The sequence below is a fragment of the Lycium barbarum genome, chromosome 6 (assembly GCF_019175385.1).
Source record: "Lycium barbarum isolate Lr01 chromosome 6, ASM1917538v2, whole genome shotgun sequence".
Lineage (NCBI taxonomy): Eukaryota > Viridiplantae > Streptophyta > Magnoliopsida > Solanales > Solanaceae > Lycium > Lycium barbarum.
Window position 1 is genome coordinate 51,249,973 of NC_083342.1, and position 12,350 is coordinate 51,262,322.

The window sequence follows — 12,350 nt, forward strand, 5'->3', positions numbered from 1 at the left end:
TTTCAGGTTCTGCTTATGGTTAAAGATGACCACGAGGGACGGTCCGTAAACTGGAATACGGACCGTAAACCTCCATGGACGACCACTGTACACCTCAACACAGAATTTCAATTCATTAAATATGAGGACCAAGACTTGTTTTATTTCATTTCTACATTACACCACTTCTCTCTAGAATCACCTCTCTACATTTATTTCATAAGTTTTCAAGGATTATAAGTCACCAACAACATAAACAAGTGAAGCAAGTGTAAGCAAGCCATTAAATACCATTCAAGTCAAGAAATGCAAATGGAGAAAAACTAGGGTTTTGCTCAAAGTGGAGTATTATTAACCAAAGCTTGTTCCTACAACTTCTAAGATAAGATTCATGATTTTTACATGATGTTTAAGGTATTGAAGAGTTGAAATACATGGATTGTAGAAAATATGGTCAAGTAGGTCATGAATGATGAATAGTGGCATTTTGAGGAATAGTTTGAATTGAATCATGAATGTTGTTGTGTTGTGATATGAATGCATTATAAATGGTACTAACATCATGAACTAGACACTTTAGACGAATGGACGAAGTTGGATGTTATGACCATGAATATGGGTGAATTAGAGGCAAATTAAGGAATCTAAATAATGTGGATAACGTGAATGACTAATGGCCATTGTTATGATATTAATGAAGGTATAGACGCTAGCATTGGAAGGAAGCGTGCAAGTGTAGAATAGTCCGACGAAAAGGTATGTAAGGCTAACACTTCTTTCATAAGGCATGGTTCCTTGGCCAAACTCTTAAATCCTCTATATGAGTATGTTGTATTCATGTGATTGACACTCTGAGCTCATAAGCTCACGACCCTTGATACGTGCTATGAATGCACTACACACCCCATTGACGAGTAAGCATAAGATAGAGATGTAGCGAAAATGATGATGATAGTGATGACGATGATAATAGTAATGATGCTAAAGGTGCCTACGGGCTATTATATTCACATGTGCCAATGAAGGGCTATAATGACACCCTGAGCTTATAATGTCGGGTAGAATATATGTATATGGATGTATATATATATGTATGTATATGATTACGTAACGCGCGCACACATCTGCAGATGGTACGGATAACCCTGAAGCCTTGGTAGGGCCAGGTAGAAATAACATTGAGCCTTGGTTGGCCAAGTATGTATGAAACACCGAACCTTATGGTCGGGTACGCTATGTATGTATATAAGTGTATGGCTATGTATATAATATGAATATGAATGTGAAAAGACTATGTATACGAATACGAGCACTATTATGAAATGCGCCTGAGAAATGGAAAGTTCCTATGAAAGGCAGGTATGTGCCATGACGATGATATTATTGTCTTCCCTCCTATGCCACTTCATATATTGTCTATGATGCTTATATATTGATGTTAATCATGCTTTGCATACTCAGTACATTCTTCGTACTGACATCCTTTTGTTTGTGGATGTTGCGTCATGCCCGCAGGTGCACAGGGAGACAGACTTGATCCATAGCTGCTTATTCAGAGATTACATAGCGGAGCTCCATTTCCTTCGGAGCTATAGCTTTTGGGTACTTATTCTTTTGTGTATATAATTATGGGCATAGCGGTGTCCTGTCCCGCTCATGTGATATGTTATACTCTTCCTAGAGGCTCGTAGTCATGTGTATATGGTTAGACATGTCCGGCCTTGTCGGCCTATGTTTTGTATATCATTTTGTCGGCCACGTTGGCCACGTACATTGATGTGGCATAGATGCCTATGGTGATATAAATGTACCGTTGTCCAAATGGGACTAGTTGACGAATGAATGGAAATGTATGTATAATTATGTGGCTCACCTAGATGTAAGTGTAAGAGTAAGCTAAGAGGGTGCTCGGGTGGGCTAGCACCGGGTGCTCGTCGCGGCCCCGAGTCGGGTCGTGACATTACCTTTATATACATAAGCCCTTCGGCTATCAAAATAATATACATACAATAAGGACATCGTGAGACCATGCTACCCACACATACGTATCTACGAGCCTCTACTAGAGTACTAGACATATGGACGGGACAGGACCCCGTCGTGCCCAAAACATATATGTACACAAAATAGTAAATCAATGGCACCTCCGGAATAATGGAGTGCCTCAAAAGTTTGCTTATCGGCTTCTATAAATCTGGGTCGCCTCCCTGTCTACCTGTGGGCATGAACACAGCGTCCAAAGAAAACGAACGTCAGTATGAATATTGTACTGAGTATGTAAGGCATAAATGAAATGAACACAATCGAAAAATCATAAAACATAAGATGAAGATATAACCTGCGTAACATTTAAGGGTGGATACCTTTCATGCCTATATCATATATAACCATAGTATATGTATCATCATAGTGCATATATCGTCGTATCATATATGTATATCATAGTACCGTATCTGCTCATACACATTAAACATTATCAGTATTGGGCCACGTAGTGGCTCGACAATATCCGTATTCGGCCACGTGGTGGCTCGACAATATCACATACATGTATTCCGTACCCGGCCATAACAAGGCTCGATATATCCCATCATCATCATTTCCATCACTATGGAAATCTTTTATTGTCACATACATCTCATAAGCTTATCATAACTTTTCATGGAGCATACATTTGAATTTAAAGAAAATCTATGAAAATCATATCATATTCCTAGCATGAACTCATATGATAGACTTTATAACCTCTAGACTTAGGCTCATCATTACCATCATCACATCTATGGCGTATCTCTTACCTTTATCTCATATGAAATCCTCTATGAACATAGACTCGTAATTTTTCGAAACATTGGTCATAGGACATGCATTAGAGCTTATAGACAATCTATAATAATATCGGGGTGACATAAGGTCGAGAACCCCCGATTACATTATGAAGTGACCATATTCATCATATCTCACCTTGAAGGAACTAACATTTTAAGGTGAGTGTACATCATGAACAACATCAAGGGATCGTAAATAGGATCATTAACTTCATAGACATCATTTCTTGCTTTAGAATATCTAGGCTTAAACTTATCATCATTATTATCATATTCATGACATATTTCTCATCTTTATCTCATAAGAAGCTCTTTATCAATGTTGACTCATAGTTCCCGAAATGTAAGAAAGTCATGGAGAGGTAGGGAAATAATATCATAGGGATCATATAAGGATCATTAGCTTCGTAGGAATGTCATATCATGAGCTTTAGGACTTCTAGACCTATATTCATCATCAATATTGTCATGCTCGTAGCGTATCTCTTTTCTTTATCTTGTATGAAGCTCTTTATAATCGTAGGCTCATAATTTCCGATATGTAGAAAAATCGTGGAAGGATAGGAGGATTCATACCATAAGAGTCATGCCTTAGAAAGAAAGGACTAGCCTTACATACCTCTTTTGTTTAACAATTCCATCGCTTGATTGTTCTCCTTCAATGCTCACATTTCTACCTTCAAGAGAATTCGCATTCACATTAGCTAATCGATATTATGAACGTGCTTACTAAAGCGAGAGAAAATTGGGCAGCAGTTCCTTTGTCTATACAACCTTCCCCATATTGTATAGCAACTTCCAAACATTTATAACAACATTCACAATATCATAACCAACAATCTTTATTCATCTACATTACCCTCATTTCACAATTCCATTTCAATTCATCCATATTCATGGTCATAGTATACTAGTACATTTTCTCACATATAATGCTTACCCCATATCCTTAATATCATTTTTAACATAACCATATCACAACACATCAATAATCATGACTCAATTCAAGCTATCACTCAAAATGACACTATTCCCACATTCATGACCCATTTTTCTATATTCTTCTACAATCCAAGTGTTTCAACTTTTCAACCTTAAATAACATGGAAAAACCATAAAACTTACCTTAGATAGTGTAGAAGCAAGTTTTGGATGATAATCTTTCACTTGAAGAAAAACCCCTAGCTTCAATCTAATGGGGTTTCTTGCCTTGGATGAACCCCAATGAGTTTCTTACACTTGATTTCCTTGGGTTGATGAGGTTGATCATTAATCTTTCTTGAGTTCTTGTGGATGAAGAGTAGAGAGGGTTTTCTAGAGTGTTCTTGAGGTGACAGGCGAAAATAAAATCAAATAAATGAGAGAGAGGGTCCTTATATCAACTTAAAAATATGTCCCGACCTGAACATACGGACCAACATACGGTCCGTACATTTTATACTGACCGTATGTCTGGACCGTATGTCTGGACTGTATGTTTGGTCCAGTGAAGACCCTCATTCAGGGCAGAACATACGGTCCGTGTGTTTTATACAACCAGTATGTTTGGCCGTATAATGCCCAGCTTTCCGAAGTTCGTTCTCGTTGACTTGTTTGATCTCCAATCCTTATGGAACCTTCTTAACACTTGTTTATCACCTCATTAAAAATCTAGGGGACGTTATAACTCTTCTCCAAAGCATCATTAAATCATCATTAACCCGTTACTCGTAAATCCTTTCCGATACATAACGTATGCCTTGCCTTCCTTAACAACCTCCGTCTCCTACTTCACATGTCTTTGAAATCTCATTTAGAATCATCAAATGTTATTTCTTACCTATGTAAACGTCGTATACGTCGCGCCCTTCGTCATTCTATTCATTGTGCATGAACGGAAAATTTTCCGAGGTGTAACACCCATATCTAACATACGTTTGCCACTCTAAGTTATGTACAAGACAACGTTAAAAATATATAAATAAGACAAAGGAGTAAAAGAGAGGAATCTGACAAAATCAATATTCATTACGTCAATTAACATTTAATTTTCTTTTTATTTATTTTCGGAATAATTTCGAATATAATTTATGTACTAGGATAACTTATGAGGAAATATTTACAGTGAATATCTTTATTATTTTGAGTAAAAGAATACGTTTGAGTTTTTTTTTTCATATCCAAAAATTAGTTAAATTTCATTTTCAAAACACTGTTTATTTAGAAAAGCATGAGCGAAAGCATATTTACAATCAAAGAATATCGATATTTTTAATTTCTTAAAATGTTGAAAAGGTGGGTTAAGTTGGGCGGGTTGGGTTATGACCCTTCATTTAGCTCATCTTGACCCACCCCATCTTAGCCCAAACAAGCTTTTGGCAAGGTTGGGATTTGGCCCATCTACAGGTTCAACCCATCTTAACCCGCCCAACTTTAGCCCAAATGGCCTATTTTCCACCCCTAGTTGTTGATCATTGACCCCTCTAATCTAATTGGATATTGTTGTTTTAATTGTTGAATTTCTATCATCTAAATTGTGGATTAATAGATTCTAGGTTTGAATCTCCCTTGGCTTCTAGAATCAATTCATGAATTTAGGGTTCTTTCTAATTTGGGGGTTTTGGTATAATTGATGAAATTGGGGGACCACTTGTGGTTAGAATTCCATGAAATTAATGACTAATTGAGCTATGCGTAATGTGATTTCAGCCTTAATTTTCAGTTTTACCTTCGTGTTTCGATAGGGGTATTTTGGGTATCTTGAGTACTTTTCCACCCGTCTCTTTTTCAAATTAGTTGACTTTGTTGTGGTCATTTACTTACTTAGCATTGATATTATTAGACTTCGATCGTTTTGAGGCACTTTGAAAAGGGAAGGCTCGAGTGGAGTAGTACGTGGCTCCTGTTCGGCATTTAAGGTAAGTTACGACTTACTTTAGTTAGACTTTGATTAGTGAAACATATGTATGCGTAGAGTTGAGTTATTGGCCATTGCATTGCATTGACATCCATCGCATTGCATTACATATATCATCATCTCATTTTAAATCTATTGATCGGACTTGTTGGTTGTACTTGTGTTGTGTTTATTATGTGGACTTAAGTGGATACTTTGTGTCTGTCTGTTTATCTTGATTGATTCTGTGCTTATATGAGTGAACTAATCTTAGTCGGCCTATGATGCTTACCAGTACGTGTGTACTGATATGCACTTTTTCTGAGTGCAGATTGTGAGGCAGGACCTTCTTCCAGACCCCGATTCTAGCCTTGAGGCTATTGCTATCAGGATCCGAGGGTGAGCTACCTTGCTGCCATGCAGCCCTGGAGATTCCTTTCCTATTTGTCTATCATTACTCCTTTAGACATTTTCACTATATTTCAGACATTTGTATTATTCTAGACAGTGTTGGTTAGCGCTTTTGTACGGTGACTTCATTTTTTGGGATTGTATTATGACTAGTATTTTCCGTACTTATTATTATCTAAGGTATTGACATAGACTCATTATTATTTGATCATGCTATTTAAGTCATTTGGTAATTGAATAAGTAATTAATTAAGGGGGTGGTTCGCCCACCGGGAGATTAGTGTGGGTGCCATCATGAGGGTATTTGGGTCGTGACATTATTAGATTCGAAAACACTCAAAATTTATTTAGAGAAACTTTAATTTAGAAGTTTATCTAGAAGTTCAATATTTTCATTTCACAATTTATACCAAAAAAAGGATTAGTTCTCGAATTGCCCAAACCTACTACGTTTGCAGCTAATAATTGGGTTAATTTACGTTATATTCCAAGTTAAATACATCCAGCATTAAAAGAATTGCCGCCTCCTGTATTCCTCGTGTCTTATTGTAGCATGGCGATATGAACCGCAATTTCTTTTTTGGGAATATTCAATGTTACAAAGCAGTGGATCTGTTTGACGGAAAGACTGTTCAAAAGACAAAAGTTACACATATTTTGAGCCGGTTTGGATTGGCTTATAAGTTACCTATAAGCTATTTTCAGCTTTTTTGAGTGTTTGCTGGCCAATTTAAAACCATTTTGTGCTTAAAATAAGAGCAAAAAATTAATTGGGCCTGTTTGGCTTAGCTTATCTAAAGCAGCTTATAAGCTGAAAACAGCTTATGAGTAAAAAAAAAAAAAATTTGGACTACCTTAAATTTTTTTTTTTTTAGCTTATATGCTACTTTTTTTAAGCCCATCCAAATAGGCTCTTTGTCTTTAATAACAGAAAAGAACGTCTTTTTTTTTTGGCGGGGGGGGGGGGGGGGGGGGGGGGGGGAATTTGTATTATATACATTTGATTTCAGTCCACAAAACAAGCAATTATTTGAATGCAATAAAAAGGAGAAATCTCCTTGAATCCTTGATCACGTAGTATACATGAATATTAATTAACACAGTATTGAAATAACAATAGTTTCTACTTTAAGGCAACAGAAGAACATGAAGATATAAATGCAATCCTTTTCCTAAAGAGAGAACAATCAAACGACAGAATCAATCCTCTACACAAATTCAATCATAGTTTTCTTTCCCACACAACATAAACTAAATCCAAATATACGGTGAATATATAGATAAGATAATTAACTTAAGAAATGGAAAATCTTCTCCTCCTCGGCTTAGTAATATCTAAAGCGCCATCATCAATATTGGAAGTGTCCTTTGATCCATGCTTAAAGGGATTCAATTTCCCCAAAGTTTTGGACATAGAAGAGAAGAAAGTTGTCTTCCTCAAACTCCTTTTATTAGCTGAAGTACTAGTTGTTTTCTGTATATCTGCAATGTACATCTTCATCTTCAACAACTCTGTTCTTAGAACTTCGTTCTCCTTCACAAGCGAAACGTCGGCTTGTAATTGGTTCCTTGTTGCCGTGGCTTCTGGGAAGTTATTGTTAGTATCATCTGCGCCGCTCCTTATCTTGAGTTGATCGAAGTAGAGAGCATGAAGGACTATTTGCACCGGCAAACGTTTGTTTTGAGAAGCATGCACTCTGGCTTCATACGATAGTTTCAGTGGATCCATCACACTGCACACTTTCTCTCTTTCTATTTCATCCAAATGTGGATGTGCCTGAAATTTAACCACAAATCCTCATAGTTAGATCTGGTTTGATTTAGTTAAGTCATTAAGTATATATAAGTTGTATGAACTGTAGTTTAGGTGATTTATAATGAGAAATTCCTGTTATGCTATCCGTTACATGAAAGTTAAGAAGGATTTTGTCACCTTCAAGTAGATATCGACGGCTCTGTAAAGATCATCATCAGCCTTTCTGGCTCCCTTAGGAACCAAAATAGCAATTCCATTGAATTTTGGTATACTTAGATCCCCAAAAGTAGCAATTTCACCAAGATAGGCGTCGACAGTCTTTGCAACTCTCTGCATCGCCGTGGAACAAGCTTCTCCAAAATCACCACCATTAAACACCGCTACACTCTTCTCTTTCTCCATAAACCCAGAAATGATTCTCCTCACGCTCTCAAGATCAAATAGTCTTTCTCCATCATAAGTAAAAGACAAGACGAGCAGATCATCTACGGTCACATGTTCTAAAATTGCTGATATCCTTTTCTCCAATTCATTCTTGCAACTATTGGCTGCTCTTAAGAAAATAGCTGTACGCAGGAGGCAACACAGGAAATTGATTGGGAAAGCTGCTTTCTCGACAGGTAAGAGAGTGACAATTGACTCGAGTAGTTCCCGTTGATGCATTCTGATGTGGGAATCCTCTGGTTCGACTAATCTGGTGCCGTTTCCTGAGTGGTCACGTACAAGAACTCGAAGAGACCTCTCTGTGTATGTGATTATAGCACTTGCTATTGTTAACTCTTTTGCTCCACGACCTTTCATTGAAACCATGATTCTCTCGAAAAATGCTCCGTTTAAGATGGTTAACTCTTCCGCCCACCAATTTGGTGGTGACCTGCTTGGAAAGTTAGCCTCAACACATGCCTACAAAGATTAAAAAAAGATCCCAATATCTTTTAAATTTTCACTGGTCTGTTGAGATTTGCACTTCTCTTTTAAGATAGCATAAATTATTAGAATCATCTAACATTTTAAACTGTTAAATGAGTTAATCAAGTAATTCAACATGGTATAAAAATCGACAAAATATTCTAGATTCAAAAGAGAGTCATATCTATACAGCGTAATGTTCCAGCAAAGGCATGTTAATTGACTCCCCTAGTACAAGGATAGCTCCTTAACTATTCTAAAGATACAAATCTTCCTCTTCTTTTTTTTTTTTTTTTTAATTTTTCATGTCTAATCAAACATCATCTAAAAATGAAAGGGATGTGTATCAAAAAGTTTTTCAGAAGATCATTAGAGTAGAGATCTGAAGTACCTTAGCGCTAGCGATGTCAACACATCTTTGAACGATCTTGAGGTCGTCTGCAAGGGGAAGAAGATTTTCACATGACTTTAACACGACAAGTGCACCAGAAAGGCTCGTCAAGGCAACTTGGATAAGGAAATCTTCCGTCCTACTAGCAAGATTGTTGTTGCAGTATTTATCAGTCATTTGAAGGTATTCAGCAGCACAACGAAGAGCAGCTACGTTATGAACTGTGATTTCAAAGTTTACTCCGTAGCAGAACTTAGCTGCCTTTTCGAAGATCTCAGGTCCTCCAGGAATATCGGACAAGTTTATCCTCGTTAGATCGGTTTCATTAATCTCAAGTATAAGTTTCCTTATGTAGTTGCTCTTTGCTACTAGCATGAACTGACATGACAAAACAATTATACACATATCAGGAAAACAAGAAAAGAGAACTTCAATACAGATTTAGGATGGATTCTATGAGTTCAACTGAGACAATTGTTTCCACTCAAAACCACGTACTAGGTCCCGAATTTGCATCTAATTCTACATAAGGTAAGCAGATAATAAGTTATTAACGTACGTACCTTGTGAAGATTAAAGTTTGCTTCACCTACTTCAACAATAACATCAGTTGGAATTTCTTGAGAAAAAACCCTGTAACATGGAATATAATGTTAACACACAAACAAACATTTGAAAACATGGGGGGAAAAGAAAAAAGATAAATGATGGTGTGTTTGGGAGGACAGGGATAGTACCATTGGCCAGTTCTTTCCATGGCAAGAGAGAGTCTATTGGTATTCTTGATAGGATGAGCAGCCATGTGAGAGAAGCTTCAATGTTTAGTGCATAGAGGGAAAGCTTTATAGGATAATAAAACTAGGGATCTATTAGAGGATATATAGAGAGAGAGAACTTGATGCGGCTTTTTCATCCAGCTTATTTGTAATTTTAAGTGGTATCTACTCTGCCTTTTCGGATAACAACTACTACTATTACTAGTAATTAATCTTAGTAAAAGCTGTCACGTTTTCGATCTCTAAATTTGAAAGTAAGAACTTGATTCCATTGTCCATTCTGCCCCCGATTCCCATTAACAACAAATATCCAGCAGCTTATCTTTTCAGCTTTCCGCTTTTACTGTCGCTTCTTGTTCCGTTCGATCTTGACTTGTTTCTTGCATCTTTTTCCAGAGTTCGTTTTCATTAAGTGCATCAAATAAAACGAGAACATTATCAAATCATCTATAATAAAATTAAAATTCCGTAAATTTCGTCATTGTTAAAATGGAATAATATCATGATCGGCTTTTTAGATACAGCATTCGATGCTTTTCATTAAACATTCGCTCAAAAAGACCCTGTGATGAGTTAGTCTAGCATTATTGTGGAAGTAGCTCCAATCATTCACAGTAGTTCGACTTGTACAACAATATGGTATGCATGTAGATTATATTTATCTTAGTTGCTCGTTTACTCCAAGCTTGTACATCTGTATACGGGTGAAATCGAGATCAAAGCTACCCTCGATCTCCTGTTATGATATGTAAGGATTTGGACCGTTATATGGGATTGAACGGTTTCCAACCGGGGGTCCCGTAGTTGAGACCTCAACATGGTCGAGGGCAAATATCGACATTGATTCAATCGACACCAGAGGTGGTCGAGTAAATCGAGTATTGATCATGACCGAGTATAGCCCGAACGGACTAAGAATACCGAGATGGAATAAGAAGCAGTTGAGTAGATAAGCATGGGGCCATAATATCCGCCACCGACCGGATATTTCGGCACCTTTTTAGGTCGGTTACTCAACTGATACACGTGTTGCTATCTAGAATTGTAAACAGGGTAGGACTCCTTTACTATATAAAGAGGAGCACCCCCTAATTTTTCAGTCTCCATTCTTTTAGGCACAAGCAAACTCTAAACAATTATATTCGAATTCTGAGCTATTGTTCTACATTTTCTTTAAGTGTTCATCAATATTTTACACGACTCGAACCCGGTTCCAACAACTCGAGCTCGGTTCTGTTACTCTTTATCATGGACAAGGTTTTTTATTTCTTCGGTTTGATCATTAACTTATTTCCATATCATTATTTGTTGTTATTTCATCATACGTATTAAATTAAATCACGTATCCTTTGCACCGCGTATAAATTCAACTGTTACTTGCTTTAAGGGTAAACAGTTTGGCGCCCACTGTGGGGCCTAGGATAATAGTGGCGGTTTAATACAAGTTTTGATAACACACGATATTTTACACTTGTTCTTTGAAGTTTAATTTCAGGTCTATCCAACATGTCAGACTCTCACTCTGTCAATTTTCATGTTGAATCGAGCCACCTCGAGGAAAACGACAATGGGGTACCTAACAACAATATGCCCCCAGTCGATCCTAATGAAGCTGACCCTCACTCTCAAAACGCTGTTAATACTGATCGGTCATCAATGTGGGATGCACCTATAGATGTGGATAATGGAGTCATGTTGCAACAGCTCAGGAACCAGTTAGAAATGGCTATGGCACAATTGCAAGCCCAACAAGCGATTATAGCACAACTGCAAAATCAAAATCGAGCACCCAATGCTGCTCAATCCGAACAGACCAAGGAAACTGCCCCATGGGAGAAAAGGCACGTTGCTGAGAATAACGGGAACGAACCCGGACAAAATGCCGAGCTGATGAGAATGCTCGAAGAACTAATGAAACCAGTAGAGTCCATGGAGAAGAAGATAGAGGCAAATGACAAGAAGCTGGAGAACTATAACGTCAGGGTCAATCAAATTCCTGGAGCGCCCCCGATATTGAAAGGACCGGACTTGAAGAAGTTCGTTCAAATGCCTTTCCCACGGAGTGTTGCACCAAAGCCGATCCAAAAGAGGTTTCGCATGCCCGATATCCCAAAGTACAATGGGACCACTGACCCAAATGAGCATGTGACCACGTACATATGTGCTATTAACGGCAACGACCTTGAAGCGGACGAGAGGGAGTCGATGCTACTTAAAAAGTTCGGGGAAACCCTGTCAAAGGGAGCAATGGTATGGTATCATAATTTACCCGAGCATTCTATTGACTCATTTGCTATGCTTGTAGATGCCTTTGTCAAAGCTCATGCAGGAGCCATTCAGGTTGAAATGAGGAAGTCGAACTTGTTCAACGTCAAACAGTGAGATGATGAAACCTTCCGTGAGTTTGTGGCTCGATTTCAAATTG

General features: G+C 37.6%; 1 protein-coding gene across 1 annotated transcript; it reads right to left on the reverse strand.

Moving 5' to 3' along the window:
* Positions 1–7,119: 7,119 nt before the first annotated feature.
* On the reverse strand, positions 7,120–10,062 carry LOC132643960 (root phototropism protein 2). Its single transcript, XM_060360494.1, has 5 exons — positions 9,887–10,062; positions 9,713–9,782; positions 9,150–9,527; positions 8,027–8,752; positions 7,120–7,870 (listed from the first exon to the last, which is right to left on the reverse strand). Exons 1-5 carry the CDS (start codon positions 9,949–9,951, stop codon positions 7,388–7,390), a joined length of 1,722 nt encoding a protein of 573 aa, XP_060216477.1. The 5' UTR covers positions 9,952–10,062; the 3' UTR covers positions 7,120–7,387.
* Between the last annotated feature and the right edge of the window lie 2,288 nt (positions 10,063–12,350).